Raw genomic sequence first — 21,188 nt, 5'->3', positions numbered from 1 at the left:
GATTTGCAGTGAAAAGCTGTAACACCTTTTGAAAAAAAAAAAAAGTTTCTACAAGCAAAAAAAAAAAGATGCCCAGCAACTTTCAATGCCACGCTTTATTCAAACTGGCCGTTCTTTGCAGCGTTAGTCTCCTGCCTCTGTGTGTGTGTGTGTCTGACGTCATGCGCAGACAAAGGTCCTCTCCTGCAGAGTGTGTGTGGCAGTCGGTCAGTGAGGGAGAGAGAGAGAGAGAGAGAGAGAGAGAGAGAGAGAGAGAGAGAGAGAGAGAGAGCTTGGCGGAACCGTCGCGCCAGCGCAGAGAGGCACGGAGACGCAGCAGAGAGCATCAAGGCGACTTCATCTGGGAAACAAAACAGAAATAAAACAACTTCAGAAACAGGGACACGGTGATAAGGGGGGAGAAATCAGAGGAGTTATTGCTTTTTTGCACGGACATAAAATGAAAGGGTTACCTGGCTGTATATTGGATTTGGAGTCTTGCATTACACCGCTGCGACTTTGACACCAGAGTTGCGCAGGCAGAGTCTCTAGGAGTTGTCTGTTGGAGGAATTTCAGGCTTCCCGAATCAAACTTGAGTTGGGCATCCAGGAGCCAGTCAGGGACTAAGCTAAACTACCTACCTACTGCTCTCACTGGAAAGGAAGACACTGTAAGTATTTCATTTCTTATCCTGCTTCTTGGATGAATCCTTGTAAATAGAAATTAAAGATTTTCGTTCCTGTTGCTTACATAAGCGCGTCTTCTTATGCATGCACGATGTGGGCATCTTTACATAATCAAAGTATACCTGCCACGTAGACGTGTCTAGAAAGCGTCCGGTTCAGATAAAGGCTTTGATTGCATTAGCAGATGCCTGGATCTGCTGTGCGCACCGTTATTTCGATAGGAGACGCTCGGCTGTGCGCCTGCAGGGGGTGAGGACGAGGGACGCGGCTGGAATGAGGGACTTGTTGCGCCAGAGTTCGGTTCTTTATCAGGAACCGGGACTGGAACAATAATTGTGGAGGGGAGTAAGCGGGAAAGAAAACAAGCGGGCGTTGGGTCTGGGAGTAAAAGCTTGACATCTGTGTTGATTTTCCACGCTGATCCTCAGTCAGAGAGTGTGTTTGGAATTTACTTTTAGGTCCCTTCATTGAACCTCTTCCTGTCTGTCCCAAATATAACCCCCTCAAGATTTCCATAATCCAGCTGTCATCCAGGAGACACGGGTTGACAGCGTCAGCACTTGCATGATAACCAGGTATATTGATAGTCCTCAGACATTTTTTTTTTGTATTGGCATCTTCCCAAACTATGCGCCTTGATGCCGTCTACTACCGGCAGGAGTCAACACTCCATGCTGCGCCCTGGACTCAGGCCTTAATACACAGCAACAATTTCATCAACTATGTGGACTTCTCGCTGAACTCTGTTAAAGATGTGACATCGGCTAAACTGATGATTTTGCCGGGTATTTCCACTAAAACAGGATCAGATATTCAAGATGACTGTTAACAAATGTCACTTGGATGGAGATAAATAACTCAGGTGTGAGCAGAGTGCCTGGGTGGCGGTCTTTTAGTTTCCCTCTGTGACAGAAATGTAAAGAAATCACTTGTGTCTCCATTGGTGGACAGTAAAAAAGGCAAAAGTGGTGATAGTATTTCAACATCTAACATCAATTATCACTCCTGCATCTAGTTGAGGTTCTGGCCAGCTGCTCTCTGTTGTTCTTGAATGAGGAAAAAAAATCATGCAAGTAGCTAATGTAAATGAGGAGATTAATCTGGGAGCTTCAGCCATAACCACACACATAGCCGCACAGTTTAAAATGTAAATGATGCTGAAGCGCTAAGAATTAGTCGTGTGTTAAAGGAGGGAACTGACAGGTCACTGCTGTCTGTGTGGTGCACAGTGACTCTTACAGAAGACGTCAAAGATGTCAAACACCTTTTTTTTTTGTCTAACAAGCGAGGGTCAATGAAGCTGTTCAGCAGAGTATCTCAATAAGGCTGCTGTGAAACTTGGTATTTGTCTCCCCAGAGCACATTTTCTAAACTCTCTGGAGACTTTTCCTAACATTTCCTGTAGAGCAGGTCAGGTCAAAATTTTTACTTGACAACAAAACTAATGGCCTGATGGCGATGAAATTTGCTGTGTATTTGTCACCTTCGCAGGCTGAATTTGAGTGCTTTTGGTGACCTTTGCCCCTCGCGCCATCGCCGGTCCAGAAATCTCTGTTGAAAATGTCCTAATTGTAATGTCCCCTTTAGTTTCCTTCATCCACAGCCCTCAACCACTTATGAGAGATAATAATTGACTGAGCACTTAACCCTCATGACAGAAACTGTAGCACACGGGGAATTAGTCACTCCAAACTATGGGGAAACAATGGGAAGAATTCCTAACAAAATAGATGTAGTATTAAAATAAAAGTTCTACATTAGCCCAGAATGGACAAACCAAACACTGGTTCTTAAGAGGGCCTTTCACATTTTTACATTTAAGTCACCATTGGTTCGTCTACATGCTTGGAAAGGGAGGGGAAAGTGGAGGGGTATTCAGTCAGTTGCTATCTGCAACCCTGCCACTAGATGCCACTAAATCCTGCACAGTGGTCCTTTAAGACACATTATCATCTTAAAAAACAACTGGCTGGATGACCATCTCCACATCACCTTTTCGCCTACATTTCAACAAGCATCCAAGATACGTGATAACAGAACAAAGTGACTTGTTCATCTTCTCCTGTAGCTGATTTTAAAGGTCATTTGTAAAAAAAAACCAACAACAACAACAACAAAAAAAAAAAAAACACACGCTCCCTACATGCTGTCCTTTTGATGTTAGCTAATTAATCCTGATCTGGGGCTCAAATGGTATGTGTATGTCTGTGAGTGTATTTGTGTATTCAGAGGGGATAGCAAGAAGACTGTTTACCTACCACCCACTGCCGCAAACCTCAGGGGGCCTTTGATGCTATAGTGGTGTGTGAGATGCATTTACACTTCTGGAGGTAGATTAGGTCAGTGGCTTTCAAGCTTCTCAAAATAATGTTTCTCAATGAGTCACATTTGTTGACTTTTTTTTCTGTTGAAATGTGGGAACTTTGAACAGTCGTTTCATTTATTTCGATGTAGGGTCTGTTTTTGTTTCTTCCACTATTCTCTATAGGAGCTCGTGTACTATATTGACTTTAAACATCCAGCAGCTACAGCTGGTGGTGGGATCGGGTAACAAGAGCACAGGGTCTTAAGCATTTCAGCCTTCAGCAGTCAAATAAGACATTTAATCTTTCATAATTGGACAGGAAGAAATATTATGATAGCCCCCCCAAACTCCTGATCTTTTTACCCATATCTTTAGGGTTTTGTAATTCTTGCTACAAGTATTAACTGCATTTTCACAACACTTTAGTTGCAACCCTCCCTTCTCTGAGATCCTTAGTGAAACATATCTAAATATCACGCTGCATTTTATGACAAGCAAGGCTACGGCAGAGGAGAGGAGGAGATAAGAGTGAGACAGCAGTGAAAGCAGGCGACAAGAAGACACTGAGACTCTTTGGAGAAAGCAAAGAGAACAAAGTGAAAAATGAAAATGTTGTACATTTGTTACATCATGACTGCCTTTGCATATAAAACCAGGGAAGCAGTGCAGGCTTTTTGCTTTTTGGCAGTTTTGATTGACAGATTTGACGCAAGTGCAAAAACAGCCTCATCCGCTCATAGTTCCAAAACCTGTGAGATGCTGAAAAGCAAAACAAATTGTGAAGGGGTGAGTTGATGCTTCTAACCTCTGACCTTCTTGCCCAAACTAAACAAAGCTGCCAGAGCAGAGACTTATCACCTCCCCTGAAGATGACTGTTTTATGTTTCCCAACATGAGCTCTGACATCCGTCAAAAGAAAGGGCCCTTGAACCATCTGTGTTGTGATTAGTGAAAGCACGATTTCTCCTCCCCCTCGTCTCAGGACCTGCATTCCACCCATTCTTCCTCCCAATGTCCAGATTGTTTCCACATTCATGCAGGTAACAGAGTTAGTTTGTGAGCTGCTGTGGCAGAAATTAAATTTCCTTCGGAGCCATGTGAACAGGGAATGGATTCAAGCAGATCTACCTATTCATACAGGTACACTTCTTCATGCTTGGTTGTGGAGCTTCTCAGTACAACTGCTGCCTTCTAATGTATTAAGCCTGCATAGGTTCTGTGGAAATGTTCAGAAAAAGCAGATGTTTCAGTCTTCAGTTTGACTGCCAGCTCATGTGTTAATCTGTGGTTAGACCACTACTTCTTATTCAACTGCTGATCATGAATATGTTGATCACACTGGACATCTTAAAAGCATGACTCACCACAATCAGGCTCTGGTCCTGATCACACGTTTGGTTTGCTGTGACATGGGACTTTCTGGGGTAACACACAATCACTTGGGTGCGAGCAGGCTACTCATCAGACGCAGTCAAACAGCAGCACTAACAGTCTGACAGCCTTCCTCAAACTTCAACTGGATCATTTATGCTTGATGTTTTTTCTGTTTATATCATTATAAAACATCATGTTCTGTGATATTGAATACCACCGACTGCTCAAAGGACCACAAAGCTGTCCTCATTTTTGTTTTTAATAGTTTGGTTTGGAAGGTCGGCTGGTAGACTGGCAGATCTGCTCCTAACTCATCTGTTATGGTATTACAGTAGCTGTAGACATTAGCTGTATGCTCTGCTTATGCACATAAATGTTGAGACATAAATGTTGCAGCATCGTTCCTCTTCTAAGTCCTCCATCCTTTTCTCTGTTTTCTATTTCAGGTATTGTAAAAAAAATGTTGGTTATGACAGGAAGCTCTTCTTATCAGTTTGAGGACACTTCTGCTATTATGTGTGTGACACACAAAGAATGCAGTCTAGGATAGGAGACATTTTTGACATGATTATCTTAAAATGTGGTTACTGTATGTTTGGGCAGAAATTCAGTTTCACATGAAAGCAAAGCCCCTGTCACAGGCTACTCAATGTTTGTTTCCATCAAAATAATGTACCTTCTTAGGTTGCTTTATTTCATTGATCCTTATGCGTGGATCAGACCACACAATTTTTTTTCAGTTGTCACTGTGTCAGATCTAATGATCGCAGTGCCTAGACAGACTACATGTACGACCCTGACTAAACACAGCACATCTTATTGCACGGTTCTTCCCATTGCAGAGAGGAACTGTATAAACGATGATAGTGCATGCGTGGGTTCTCTCCGGGCACTCCGGCTTCCTCCCACAGACCAAAAACATGCTCATTAGGTTAATTGGTGACTCTAAAATTGCCCCTAGGTGTGAGTGTGAGTGTGAGTCTTCTGTGTTGCCCTGCTATCGACTGGCGACTGGTTGAGGGTTCACCCGTTGACAGCTGGGATAGGCTCCAGCCCCCCCGCAACCCCGAAAGGGATAGGATGGATGGACATTAGATGTCATCTGGGAGGCGGGTGAAGCAACTGTCAATCAAACTGACAGAAGTGTTGTGTGTGATGCTGTGAATGTGCACATGTAACATTAAAAACAAATGCAAGTGGTGGTGTAAACTTTGGCCCATTCAGTTATTATTTATACATCTACTGGGTAGCATCCAGATAATAAGGACAGATACAACTGACTGCACTCTGGAGAGAGTACCTTGATTTATGAGGTAGTGTTAAGAATACAGGATCAGTCAGCGATGGATAAATAAATTATGTAATATATTATAATACTATAATGTAATGTAATTACATGTAGCATTTAATTATATATAATGAAATAACAATAACAATGACAACTATATTTTATTATAACAACAGCAACAACACATAATAATATATGGAATAATGCAATGTAATGAATGCACTACAGGAACCACATATCACAGCCCTGCGATGTATTAAACGTAGGTAGATGACAAGAAAATCCAAAAGATGATGAGAAAGACATAAAAGGCAGTCAGAAAGAGAGAAAAGCAGACAGGCCCTTGCTCACTTACCCACTAGACTGTTTTCAAGGTCTCAGCATACCTGTTGAGCACCACAAGCTAGACAGAAGGATTTTGGCCAGGGTGACCAATATTTCTAATCAGCTGTCGGTCACATCATGAGCAAGGCATCAGCGAGCCACGTGCAGTCAGACTGACCGCAAAGTTTAACATTACATAATTTCAGAGGCTCGCGCTGGCGGGCACAAGACCGCATCAGCTTGTGAAAAAAGAGCATGCAGTGGCCCTCCCTCGATCACTGCTGCCCTCCCATTAAATCCCCTCCTTGCAACTCCTCATTCCAGATCTAAATTCTGTTGTGTGTGTGCACGTGTGTGTGTGTGCTTTAGGGAGTTGTGAGTTCAAATCATGCAAAGGATGTCTTAAGTCAGTAATGGCAAAGACAGAAAGAGGAACCAAAATCTGCAAGAATGAGGAAATTATTTTTGAGCTGAGCTGTATCTCAAGAATATCCCTTGGACACAGTACAGTAGGTCAGTACACTGTTACAACACTCAGAAGATGTTACAAAACTGAGACAGCAGCTCGCCTTTTCAAACACTAAAACGTGCAGCTAAATAGTCAGGCGGCCGCTTATAGAGTCTTTCAGTGGGCCCAAGTCCGTCCCCCTGTCAAGCCAAGCCATGACTGTAAAGCAGTGGGACGCGGTTTGAGGTTGTTAGACATGAAATGTGTTTGTCACCAGTTTAGTGGAGATTCATTAGGAGGTCTAAGCAACCAGACATAGACGCACTCTGCACTACTTAGTTAGTGGACTGGTTTTAGACATTGCAGAGAGGAACTGTATAAACGATGACAGTCACAGTGTGCTGGAAAGGTCTGCAGGCGACAGGCTTTTAATGTGTGACTCCAACTTCCAGCATGTAATCAAGGAGAACAACATCACCTCTGTTGGTTCTGTACTGTGCTTTGAACAGTGTTGCATTTACTAAGATACAGATGTGCAGGAAGTGAGCGCTGCCGCAGTTCATCTGATCAGAGAATAAAATGTGATTACGTGATTTTGGTTTGGGCTGCACAGTGGCGCAGCATGTTCTTCCCGTGCATGTGTGGGTTCTCTCCGGGTACTCCGGCTTCCTCCGACAGACCAAAAACATGCTCATTAGGTTAATTGGTGACTGTAAAATTGCCCCTAGGTGTGAGTGTGAGCGTGAATGGTTGTATGTCTGTATATGTTGCCCTGCGATCAGCTGGCGACCGGTCCAGGGTGTATCCCGCCTCCTGCCCGTTGACAGCCGAGATAGGCTCCGGCCCCCCCTGCGACCCCGAAAGGGATAAGTGGCATAGAAAATGGATGGATGGATGGATTTTGGTTTGAACTATTACTGTTAATAAAGACACCTGCTTTTCCCAGATTTTACATTTCAGACTGAGTTTCCACTGGTGCGGTCAGTAAACAATGTTAAATCAGATGTGATGGATACATTTCCATCCCCTCTGCCCGTACTTTTACCCCTAAAACAGAACAATGCGTAATGCAATATTTGGCAGTTTTTTCACACGTAATTGTGTTTTAAATGTATTGAATTTAGTTTTTTGGCCATCAATCTGAGATGAAAAACCCTCAGCGACAAAGTAAAAGCATGTGTTCTGCAAACTTACGAGAAATACATAAATCAGGTCTCTCAGTTACATAAGCATTCAATGACATTCACCCCGCCGGTGGAGGAAACTTGCTGTGGCAAATGTTCACCTGACATGACAATACCTGAAGTGTGCAGCCAAGACTGCACCGGAGTGACTTCAGGATAAGTCTCTGAATGTCACTGACTTGAACAATATGGAACATTTGTGGAGGCACCTGGCACTTCACAAGCGCTCCACATTCTGCTGACTGAGCTTGAAAGGATTTTCCGGGAAGAACGAAAGAAAGTGCCCCAATGCTCAAAGCTTGTGGAGACTTTGTTGAGAAGACTTGAAGCTGTAATTACTGCCAAAGCGACTTCTACGAAGTACCGAGTAAAAGCCCTGAATGCTTTGTGTAAATGAGAGGTTTCTGATAAATTTGACAAGATTGTCAAATTGGGAAGATAAATCGATCCATTTTAAAATTGAATCTATAACTGCAAAATGACGTGGGCTGAGTACTCTCCAAAGCCACTGTACCTCTTTTAATGTCTCTTTCCTTCCTTCAGTTGTCAGAGGTGCAAAAATAAATCCAGCTTGCTCGATTTTGGCCCTCAGTCTGGTGTTCAGTTAGTGGAACATGTGCAATTGGACTGAGGTCAGGTGACTGGTTTGGCCAGTGAAGGACATTCCAGTGTTTGGTCATAAAACTTCTTGGTTTTCTGGCATGTGTGTTTAAAAATATTGTCCTGCTGCATTGTCCTAAAATTGGGAAACGTATAAAAAACCAGTCAGCCAACCTGGATGTGGAGACCATCCAGCTCGCGATTAGATTTTTGGGGCTTAAAGGTCAAGCTTACTGTGACCCTACAAAACACCTTTTTGGCCATAACTCAAGAATTAATATGCTAATTATGCCAAACTTTCACATAAGTGCTTCTTCAGTGAATAATTTCAGTGAAGTACACGCATTTGTTTTTGTTCAGTGCACAGCATTAGTAATTCTGACAGTCCGGAGAAGTCAGTGATGAATTCGAAGAACGCTTTTGAGTCAAACCCTGAGATCTCTGCAGACCGCACTGACGCAATCCCTTATTGCATCTGCTACGGTGATGTAATCAGTGGAATAGTGTGATTTCATTAGTGGATGGCTGAACACACCCAATAATAAACTGCAGAGAAACCTGACACATGTGGTAGAGGCTGTTTATCGGCACGCATTCATCGGTCAATATTTCGAGATGTTTGGACATCATAATGTACATGTGGGCATGTCCGTGTTCAAAAGAGGGTTGTTGATTGTATTTCTATCAGATCCCCTAAAGCTGATGAATGTCTTAAATGGCTTTTGGTGTGGATTATCCATCACGCTGAAATTACACTGAAAGATCAATCACTCATGATCTCTCCTCAACAATACCGCTCCCATAGGAGACATGCATGTGATTGGGTTCTGCTGACCATGCACAAATCCACTGTGCTCTTTTTGTGTCAGCATGCTTCACAATTGCCTCTAGTTTAGGTGTCAAGTGGTTTACACGCCATCCTTCTCTGTCATACAGCTTCAGCTGCTGTAACCTGCATGTCTGAGGGCTTTTTAAGCAATAATTTCATGCTTATACTTTTTCCTGCCATTTAGCCTGAAAACCTGCTTTACCAAAACATGTGGAACAGATCATACCAGAAAGACCTTAAAAGCAAAGTAGGTTATTAGGTGGACATTTTCAAAATGAAAGGGTGTGTCATGCGCTGCTCCGCAGATAATAACCCCTGAGTTGGATTTCGGTTGTCACTACACTTTCCCAAGCTATGATCCCTGAAAGAATTTATAGCCAAATTAAAGTGGCTTTTATATGTTATTTATGATTCTGGCTGTTATTTAGAAATAAAACATTGCCTTCAGCGGCTTTGCATAAACCAGAAGCCACTCTGACACCCACTCAGCTTGTCTCTGCCGAGCTGTGTGTAATTTAGCAAGTTAACTCCTTCTCCCTGGGGAATAAAACATTATTTTGCAAAAGTAAGTCTAATAGTAAATTCTCCACAAGTACTTTTCTTGGCAGTGTGATGAAAAGCTCTTTCTTGAATGTCATGGAGTGTTATTTTTTTTCAATAATATTCTAGACGGATTCCAATTCTATTCTGTTCTATTCTGTCTGTCTACTTTATGACATAAAACACATCCAGTTCTATTCTCTAGTCAAGTCAACTTTAAAAAAAAACCAAAAACATTCTGTTCTTTTCAAGTTGAATCCAGTCAAGCGTTATGACAACAGTCTTCTAAATTCTGCTTTATCTGTTCTATTCTAGAGGACTTGAGTGTAGTTTAAACTATTAGTTTACAATCTAGTCTATAAGACAAAGCACATTCTGTTCTGTTCTGTTCTGTTCTGTTCTGTTCTGTTCTGTTCTGTTCTGTTCCATTGGATTGTATAGTCAGATATGGTTATATGATATCAAGTTTGTTAAAGCAATCATATTCTATTGTAGTTGAGTAGAGTCAAGTAAAATACAATTGAGTCAAATCAGGTCAAACATGGGCATGTCTTGTAAGACAAACCTCGTTCTATTCTATTCTATTCTATTCTATTCTATTCTATTCTATTCTATTCTATTCTATTCTATTGCGTCTGATTGATACTATTCTATTCCATTTTATTCAAATTACAAGACTAATCACATTCTATTCTTAGCATTCATCAAATGTAATGACTGAACATGTGTCAGTGTGTGGCTTTGTGTGCTGTGCTGAGATGGAAGTGCTTAAGTGGCTGCGGAGGTATCATCCTCTGACGACCCATGAATCAGCCCATCGCGGCTGCAGTCACACATGACTCAACACCAGCTCTCAATCCAACCCTTGTATTGAGCTCTGCCGCTCCGCTGCAACTGTTTGAGAGTATGTGTGAGTGAGGGCGCGCGTGTGTGTGTGCGTGTGTGTGTGTACTCACCCACGATGTTACAGAGAAGGTTAGAGAATGAAAGCCTATGTGTGTGAGTGTTTCTGTGTATGCTGGGTTATAGAAGTCCTGTTTCTCTGCTTTCTGGGGTTGGAGTCTTGAAACAATGGGCACATTGTGTGGAGAGTTGGCAAAGAGGAGAAGGGGTAGGCTGAGGAGGAGGAGGAGGCGTGAGGTGGAGAGGAGGAGACAGGAGAGGAAAACTGAAGAAAAGAGATGACAGAGGATGATAACAGAGGGGTTAAATGGAAAGGAGTATAGAGGAGAGGAAAGGAGGTGAGAAGTTAAGGATGGAGCAGTGTGGAGAACAGTTAAAGGTAGAGGGATGGAAAGGAGAAAGAGAGGGAAAATGTGCAGAGGTGAGGAAGAGAGGGAAAGTTAAAGAGGAGAGCAAAGAAAAGAAACAGGGTTTATAAGGTGTGAGGAGAGAGGATGAAAGGAGAAGAGAAAAAAGAAGAGATGGGAGAAAAAGAGGAGGAAATCACCAGTGTGGAGAGGGTGAAGGAGGGCTTAGGAAGCAAGGAAAGAGGGAGGAGGAAGAGAGAAAGAAAGCAGGACAAGTGGGGGCAAAAGGAATAAAAAATGTTTAAAGGAGGACAAGTGGAGGCATATGGCACGAAAAGAGGAGAGAGGGAAAAAGTGTGGAAATGTATATGTTACATGTCTTCTCAGTTTCACTTGTCACTTGTCACATTGCCACAACAGTGCCAAGTGGGAATTTGTGGATCAGGCTCACATTCAAAATTGAAATCTTTAGACCCAGACTGTAATAGAAGACAGCTCATAAATCATCCCAGTCTGCTCAGAGACGAAAAGTAAATCAGTAGCACTGGTCCAGGACTGGTATACTGTACCACATCCTGGACATTTCAGTCAAATGCGTTATGTGAGGATTGGATGGAAGCCAGACTTCTCAGCAACTTTGCAGGTGAGGAAAAAAGCAGTCGGGTGGGTATAAAAAAAAAACATGATTTACTGTGACTGAGAAAAGTTTCTTGCTTAAAAGTCAATTCAATCATGGATGTACAATGAAAACAGAATGTTTGAATGAATTGTTAATCATCTAATCTGAGGTTTAGGCCAAAACTAAACATAGTCTACACACATTCAGTGAAGAGACTTTCTTTCACGTTACCTCCGTAACGCATAACTTATTCACATCAAAGTCTGCACGGCTGAGCTTCACAATTTGGACGATTTTATTATTTATCCTAAAAATAGGTTGACATCTTTAAAAACCATCACCGTGCCCCAGATGTGTGCAATGGTATTACTGTTTGGTATGATAATTTATGCAGAGCTGTGATCACTCTTTGATGCTTCGTGACTTTTTATGAAAATGAATCGTTCTTACAAAGCTCGAAGCCACAGAGCCAACGATTTACTGCGAGATGCCGTGCTGATGAACTGCAGGGGCCGATTCTTGGACAATAAAACATTGAATTTTAACATCCAAATGAGCTTCATATGAACATATTTTTCTGAGTTCCAAAGCCAGAAGATGTATTCTTTTCTCCGTGGAAAAATTATCAGCATTCCCTGTGAAACTATATGTCAGTATGAAAGCTCTCACATTTCACAAATTAAGTCAATTTATATCACAAAATTGCCTCAAGGGGCTTTAACTTCTTTAAACCCTCTTTAATGGTTGAAAAGTGTAAGAAAGCTTGGGAAGAGCAGCAGGGATCCCTCTCCCAGGATGGACAGACATGCATTACATTTCGTAGTAACATTACAATAATATCATCATGAAACATATATGAAGAATATAGATCCAAGGATGTTGAGCAACTTAATGTGTCTCCAAACAGACATGAGCCGCACAACCTCCTCTCCACCAGGGAGGGCTGGAAAGAGGACAGACTACGCAAACACGCAAGAGGCAAACCTGAAACACACCATTCACTCAGACAGGAGAAGACAAACAAACACACAGAGGGAGAGAGACACAAGAGGAGAGGCTGAATCTCCAGGAGGATGAAGATCCAGATCCAGAACATCTGGAATGAGGCACCGACAGCCAGGAAAGAGAGAGAGAGAGAGAGAGAGAGAGAGAGAGAGAGAGAGAGAGAGAGAGAGAGAGAGGAGGATAAACACCCAGCTGTGCCTGTGGGACACAAATGAGCAGAGGGTGAGAGAGATGCAGTGCTTTTCTCTTATGGGCCTAATAGATTCTGTCCCCCCCCACAAGGCAACAACAACAGGCCTGAAGTAATCAACGAAAAAGCAACTAAAAGTGGAAGCACAAAGATGAGTCTTACGTTTGGATGTAAAGGCCTGGACAGTTAGACTGCAGCAGGGAGGTTATTCCAGAGGAAGCGTGCACTTGAAGTTTGATGTGGATATCAACTAAAGTAATTCATATTACCGGACTTTTACGCACGTGCGTTGAAGATCAGCCTCCTGTCAGTTCAAAAACAGCATTTTCCCTGGAAAATCATGAAGGGTCGTCTTTTAATTACCCATCTTTCTGTGGAATATAGGTCCGTACAGACTCCCACATCAGATATTACCCAGACACATTAATAAATCTAACACAGACTAAACCTTCTCTCTGCATAGGAATAACATGCCAAACATGAAATTCAGTGGTGTTTCTTTTAAAGCTTGATTCCTCTCAGGGCTGTATTAACAATAGCAAGCAGAAAGTTGGATGACGGATTGTTGAGAAATGAAGAGCGGACTTTATTCAACTTCTGCTGCAGTGTTGACCTGAGTGGACCCGGCCAGTTTATCTCAGTGAGTGTTAGAACAATGATAAGGAAACAGAAAGGCAAAGTGAAATGCAGAGTTTGGAAAAATTGTGCAGAGGGTAAAGGACTTGTCATATCTACAGCCTTTTAAAACGCAATGAACACTGAGACTTCCAGCGCATTCACTCTTCAAATATATCTTTCCGAAAACAAGTAGGATTAATTAAGTATCAGTGAAGAGAAAGAAATGTAAATTCTGATACTGATGTTTGCAATAAGAGCAATAGCTTCACCCGTATTAGGATGGTTAGAGTGAAATGGCACAGCCTGCTGTTGATCTTAGATTGAAGCTTAATGCTAAATACAGTAAGGATTGAAGGCGAGGTCAGCAGTGGATAATGTTACCAGTTACAACCAGTTTTACGATGTGACAAGGCTATGGCTAAGTTCTGGTTAGAACTGGGCACAAAATGAGTGAGTGAAAATAGCGTTTACGTCTTCGTTAAGGTTAGGGGACAGTTTATCATCATGATTACAGTATAAGCCATGTGGTTACAGCCAGGGAGTGACTGACTTGGTGAAAAGAAACCGAACCACAGTCTCCCGTGTTGATCTGTTCATCCACCCTGACCATCTGTAATAATGTCACATTACTCCTTCCTTTGCTCCTCTTGTAATAAGAGGATGTTGTCGCTTGAAGGTATGCTGTGTATGTTGCTGAAATGTCGTTTTTCTTTGGAGGAGAGTGGCAGATGTTGGATGTTTTTGTCTATCCAACCCAGCAACTAATCTCTCAGTCATGCTCAAAATGCTTTTGAGGAATATATCTTAACAGCTCGTCGTTGTGCCATAAAATGTACTGACCATATTTTGTTGCCCCTTCAGCACCATCGTTAGGCCAAAATTTAGAAGAATCTACCTGAAATCAACGTAAAAGACGAGTGCCATGATATGAAGCCGTTCCATTGTCCGTAAATCTTGTGATTTCAGCGACCCCGTGATCATTTCTTCACCCCATCTTGAAGATTGGTTCATTTCAACATGCCCTGTGGTGTGTAATGAACCTCACTTAGCAGCTGCAAGTGGGACTTTTGGTCATGAGTGTCAGCAGCTTTCAACAACTGCGGAGCTGTGGAAATATCTCATCCTGTAAGGAAGAGACGTTAAAAGATGGAGCCTGCGAAAAAAAAAATTCTATGTTTATTTAGGAGTATATTTAGAAATAGGTTCATGCCTTTACTCATTTGCGAAAAAACAAAGTCTGTATGATAATTGTGTGTGTGTGTGTGTGTGTGTGTGTGTGTGTGTGTGTGTGTGTGTGTGTGTGTGTGTGTGTGTGTGTTAAATGTGTGCTAATGCTTGAGTTATGACCTCACTTAGATTCCAGGGTGGTCCTTTCTTAGCCTGTTAGACACTCTCTCTCTCTCACACACACAGCCAGACTTTATCACACATTACTAAGAGCATTTTGTTCCCCGTCTTTAACACCCGGGGTTCAACACATTGTACACACACACGCATGCGCGCGCACACTCCCAAACACACACACACACACACACACACACACACACACACACACACACACACACACACACACACACACACACACACACACACACAGTAAAATGCTGTAACAACTTTGTCATTCAAACTTTCACTTTTATAGTGCTCATACACACACCCAGGTGTGGGAACAGAGAAATCTAAAATCCCCTCTTTCTGTGTCCTGTCTTGCTCAATCTTTCCCTTTTACAAGACCCACCCACCCACCAAACACACACACACACACACACACACACACACACACACACACACACACACAATGACAGGATCTTTCTCTGCAGGCTCCAAGGGTCTGATGAAAGTGTTGGGAATGTGTACTGAGAGGCCACTGACACTTCCTCCACTTTCTAGTACTGACGACTCGCCTCAGGCATCTGGTGCCCCAGTGACTGCTCCCACCAGACGTTTAATGGCCATAAGCCACAGATGACAAATAGAATAGATGGGCTTTCATCTGCAGCGGTACTTATCGCAGAGGCTCCCTGGCTGTAGATCTATTCTGCATTAGTATTGCGGCCGTCACTCAGCTGCTCTCGCTGCTCTCATAATGGCCGAGTTGCTGCTTTCTCGGCACATGAGTAACAATTAAAAACCTCAACATTACATGCAGGATTGATAATGTTCTTTCTAAAGTAATTAAAACATCACCACAGACACCAAAGGGGAATACAACGGACCCATCACAAACAGGAAACGGTTGCTTTGTGCGTCTCATTGCAAATTTAGCAGTTTGTTTCTAGAGCTCATTTCAGAGCCAGTCATGACACTTAACTTAATGCATATGGACACATACAGCCTGATTTATTAAATGATAAAAATGATGATGTGATAAATTAAAATAGCTTCCTGTTCATACATTCAATCAAAAATCCAATGTCCTCATTAATTGTACAAATATATTCTGAGGGATACTTGAAGTAAATATGAGTCTTGAGCAGTCAAAGTCAGACAAATCATAGTTTTTTGAGTAATCTTTGTTTCTTCCAGACTGTTTCTGTGCTGCGGTTGTGTGATGCTCACTTGATTGACTGCCAAAATCTCAAATTAACTTCAGAGGTCTCTCAATGGTCGATATGAACAGGAGGAATGGTTACAGCAAACGAAAACAATGCACATTCAGTATGAGCACTTCTGTTTTACGGCAGAAAAACATGAACCTGTCCCTTAAACGCGTCTTAATATCATGTGTGGTTTCATTAAAAATAGATATGCACAGTCATGAATCAAATAAAAACCTACAGTAAAACCAGAAAATTATATTATAAAGACTGCCTGAGAAATCAACATGCAGAAATTAAGCAGACACATCCGGCTCGCCTGGAGCACTCCAGGATTTGCAATAATTCAATACAGCTAATAGAATGTACCGTTGTTATTTCAGTGAATGAAGCAACATTTTATAACCACTCCAAGCAAACATGGCTGCAGATGGAGTGCCTTATCAGCCCGCCTCAGGAAACTGGAGCTATAAACACAGTCCAGAAAAACGTTTATTTTATTGATTATAATTTCCTTTATACTGTTGTTGGTGCACTTCCATGCCAAATACACACCCGATTTGGCTTAGAAATATAAAGATGTTGCACGTTGCCAACATGCGGAACCCGTCTACTGTATAGCTGATGGGCGGTATTGCTTTTGACTAGAAATAGGCAAAATGTAGAATTTATAGCACACGGTTCTATGGAAAAAATGCACAGTCAGGAACTAAATTATGGGTTATTGCTACCGACAAAATGAACCCTCTTCATTATGTAACATGTCTTGTATATCATGGCCATCAAAACAGTATGCTCCCAATGAGATTTAGTGCGCCTTTGCAGTGGAGGTGCACGAGCCGAAAAATATTTTTGGCAAACTTAAGCTTTCATAGCTTTCAACACCGCCTCATTTCCCTGGAGCGTGTCTTATTTTTCATGAGATTTTTTTGAGAGGTGAAGGTTGTGATAGTTTTTCCAGCATTGCAAATTAGCCGGAGAGTCAGGGCAAAAAATGAAACAAAACAAAAACCTTCATGTTTGTAGTTGAGTTTTGGCAGAGCGGAGATGTTTGCTGTGTCACTGCAGAGAGAAAAGAGGATTTGGACGGTCTTATGAGAAGGTAAATCAAGAGAGGATTTCAACAAAAACTCTGGCCTTTGACACACAACATCTCATGCTCGTCCGTCCTCGTCCCCTTGTTTCTGCAGTTGCTACACCCCTACACACCCCTCACACACACACACACACACACACACACACACACACACACACACACAGTCCACTCTACTCCACGCCTGAGGTCTTGTTTCCGGTCAGGGGTGTATAAGAGACACAAGCCAGCATCTGTATGGGCCTGGAGCTTATTCCATGTTTTTTTTTTTTTTGTATGTGCAGCATTGTTTATATGTGTGTGTGAGTTGACTCTAAGAGGGATGTTGCTGCTGTTGCTGTTTAGTTTTTCTCAGTTTCCTCTGTTTTATTTTATTTATTTATTTCTTCTTAGCGGGAACACTTGTAAAACCGATGGAACAGATGAAAAAAACATGTTTGAGCTTCATATCGCACCGGGGTTTATTCACACATAGACACACACGCAGCAAGAATGCAGGCACATGGACACATACACACCACCCTTGTGTAGTGTTGCTGTAAACGGTGACTTGTGGACAATGCAAGTTTTGTTTTCTACAATGGTTTTTAGACCTTGTGCTCTCATAAAGCTGCTCCTTTCCTTAACGAAGGCTGTTCTCTGTATGTGAAATACTCAGGACACACACATACACACACACAAATGACTACTAATCACGTTGAGTCGAAATCCAAAGGGGATTTTTTTTCCCCCTGTGTTTCAGGAACCGGCTTAAATCCACGTTTCCCAAAGCTTTATGTTGAATGTTGTGACAGGGGAATATACGCATTTCCCCAGATTAACTCATTCCTGACTGAAACATCAAAGGAGAAAGACACAAGAAGAACATTTAGCATCACTTTATTGGTAGTTTAAGTGCAGTTTTTGACATATAATGGCCAGTTGGTGGGCTGACGGTTCATTGTTGATTCCTATAGGTGATCACAGACAAGTGAAGTGAAAATGAAAAAGATTGAACTTTAAGAGACTTCCTTGCAATGCAGATGCAGAAATGTTGTTGCTTAATACCCACACCTGCACCCACACACACGCTGATATCCACACAGTTCCCAAGAAAATCAATCCAATCGCTTTGGGCTTTACGATTCATTTACACAGTAATGTAATCAGATTGAAATTACCTTGAATGCCAAGATCTTTGACTGAACTACCTGTTCATTCGCTGCAGTGCTTTTTCCACTGCTCACGTTAATCTTGTGTGATCTCCAAACATCACAAGTTTGGCTTCAGCACTGTGGCTCAGTGGCCAAGTAGAGGAAAACAACCAGATGTGATCTACTGATGAAATCTAGCTCGTCTGTGTGTTTTTTGTTTTTTTTTTGTATTCAAATATAAACAGCGTTACAGACCAGTGCACGTGAAAAATAAGCCTTTCTTTATCAATGAAATCTTGAATACCAAGAGATTACAGTACTCTGATGACAGCATCATCTTGTTCCATCCTACCTTCGCACAAAGGGATCATTTTTTAACATGTAATGTATTTCTCCTTTCAGAAAGCACCACTGCCACCATGGATGAGGACCAGTGCTACTACAATGAGACCATCGCCTTCTTCTACAACCGCAGTGGCAAGTACCTTGCTACTGACTGGAACACTGTCAGCAGGCTGGTGATGGGCCTGGGCATCACCGTGTGCATCTTCATCATGCTCGCCAACCTTCTTGTGATGATCGCCATCTATGTCAACAGGAGATTCCACTTTCCTATCTACTACCTGATGGCCAACCTGGCAGCTGCTGACTTCTTTGCTGGACTGGCCTACTTCTACTTGATGTTCAACACGGGACCAAACACGAGGCGTCTCACCGTTTCGACGTGGCTGCTCCGCCAAGGCTTGATTGACACCAGCCTGACGGCATCCGTGGCCAACTTGCTTGCCATTGCTATTGAGCGCCACATCACCGTGTTCCGCATGCAGCTACACACGCGCATGAGTAACCGACGTGTGGTGGTGGTGATTGTCATAATTTGGACCATGTCCATAGTCATGGGGGCCATCCCCAGCGTGGGCTGGAACTGTATCTGTAGCATTAAGTCTTGCTCCAACATGGCGCCACTTTACAGCAACTCCTACCTGGTCTTCTGGGCAGTGTTTAACCTTGTGACTTTTGTTGTCATGGTGACGCTATATGCCCACATCTTTGTGTACGTGCGCCAGAGGACCATGAGGATGTCTCGGCACAGCTCGGGACCACGACGCAACCGAGATACCATGATGTCGCTGCTGAAAACCGTGGTCATTGTGTTGGGTAAGGAAGAGATATGATGTCTGTCTATCTGTCATATAACATATGCTCCCCCTCCCTCAAGCTATCTCTCTCGATCTAAATGTTCTCTATCTCTATCAAGTTATCTGTCTACTACATTTATACCGTATCTCTATCTAGCAAGCTACCTCTGCTGTGTATGTAATATATCTCTGTAGCAGTGAGTGTGACATTTGTCAGCAGCAGCAGCAGAACAATGAATCTGTTGTAGCTGTAGCTTTCAGCACAGTGTGCCTCAAATACATCACTCCAACTCTGACCCCTGCACATCTCATGTTCATGTGCTGTGTTTCTGCATGAGCTGTTGCAATGGTGCCCATCACATTGTGTTTCACTTTACTGATACCACAGAGGTGCATATGAGTAGTTATAATGTCTGGAAGACACAGTTTTCTCAAGTGTAGAAGGGGAATCGATAGAAAGATTGTTGCCGTTGTGCTTTGATAGATGTGGTGTGTTGACTTTATACAGTGCACTCCATTTTTCACTGTAAGCAAAATCGCTTTCCTTATTTCCTGAAGAAAGTGAAAGTGTGGATGTAACAAATGCCCACTTCTGCAAATTAGTAAGTAAGGTGAGAAAAGGGCCTGCAGATCATCTTCATGACATCCCATGTGAGCCTTAAAACTACACTGCCCTGCAGTGTACTGAAATGTCCAAGGTAAAATCTTAAATATGACTTCTGACCATGACTTCACAAATTAGCAGGATTTTTTCCCCCAATTAAGTGATCGATGCTGCATTTATGTTACAGAAGTCTGCTCAACACAAACTCGTAACTAAGTACACTAATCCACAATTCATTAGAAATATTACATTGACGCTGGTTGGACATGCTTCAGGCCAGACATTTTTTGTATTTCTTGTGCATCAGCCTTAGCACAACTCTCAATCTGGAATTATCATTTTATTGAGGATTGTGCTATTGTATGGTCTTGTTGTTTTTGTCGTTAACACATTAATGCAGCAACAAGTCTCTCTTTTAGAATCATCAGTTCTATATCTGAAGTTTCCAGGCCTCTTCAGTGGTGTGTAATAAGATACACACTTTGCTCTTTTTTAAATGGACTGACTATAGCACAGTAGCACAGCAGCTCGTGTTGTGTGTAAAGTAAGAGTGTGAATTGTGAGAAAAGTACTTCTTGCTGCCCTGAAGCAGGATGTGTTGGTCCCAGACAAAACATACCAAAGGATTCCATGTGATTTGTCTCCTATGTGTTGTGTTATCTCATCCTGTTGCCTCTGTTGTCTTTACTCCCACCTCAGTTCAAAGCACTGGACAGCAGAGTGTGCTCTGCAGCCTACAGCATCATTCAAACATTTTCTGTTGCTTAGAGATGCTTTGTTTGTTTCTGCGTATTTAACCTGCCTCGTTGTTCAGATTCTCAGAGAAAAGCAGTGAGCGGTTTTGAGCCTCATCTGCAGACATGCCTCTTAAGGGCTATAGGGTGCAGATAGAAAGGCTAACCATGAAGTAAATGAGCATGTCTTTGGATTACTTTTGGTTGCACCTAGTAAAGATTATTCTGGGAAGAAGATGAAAGATAAGACTATGACCAAGAGAGGAAAGCACTGTTCAGAATTGTCCATATATCTTCTTTTTTTGTCATCACCACTTTCTTCCTTGATTAATACAATAACCAAATTAGAGATATTCAGTGTTCAGGTACAGCAAGAGATCAACAATATATCACTCCACAGTCTTTTCCATTGTATCATGATTGAATGAAAGTTTGCAGGTCCCTGTGTCATTGCAGCTGCTCCCGCCTTCTCTTAGTATTCAACGTATCACTAGAGTTTGAGTCATCCAACAACACAGAAAAATGTCCGTAAATAAATGCAAGCGTGTTCCAAATGCTGAGAGGTGACTTCATCCCAAAACAGCACAGGATTCCATAAAAATCAAACAAGCCATGTCACGCCCTGTTTCAAGAGTTTCTCAATTTCAGGTTCAGCCAGTCAAGGCAATGACGTGACAGTCTAAGTTTATCATTTACCAAAGCTTTAAA

General features: G+C 42.2%; 1 protein-coding gene across 1 annotated transcript in view; it reads left to right on the top strand.

Annotated features, from left to right (window-relative positions):
- Positions 1-296: 296 nt before the first annotated feature.
- Positions 297-21,188, top strand: part of lpar1 (lysophosphatidic acid receptor 1) — a 32,551-nt gene continuing 11,659 nt past the window's right edge. Inside the window, exons 1-2 of the mRNA XM_070989760.1 lie at positions 297-650; positions 18,406-19,161. Coding sequence (XP_070845861.1) covers positions 18,423-19,161 — 739 coding nt within the window. The 5' untranslated portion in view covers positions 297-650; positions 18,406-18,422. The remainder of the gene's footprint in view (positions 651-18,405; positions 19,162-21,188) is intronic.

The sequence above is a fragment of the Chaetodon trifascialis genome, chromosome 20 (assembly GCF_039877785.1).
Source record: "Chaetodon trifascialis isolate fChaTrf1 chromosome 20, fChaTrf1.hap1, whole genome shotgun sequence".
In the NCBI taxonomy this organism is placed as follows: domain Eukaryota; kingdom Metazoa; phylum Chordata; class Actinopteri; order Chaetodontiformes; family Chaetodontidae; genus Chaetodon; species Chaetodon trifascialis.
The sequence above is the reverse complement of the archived record's forward strand: the minus strand, read 5'-3'. Positions and strand labels throughout refer to the sequence as shown.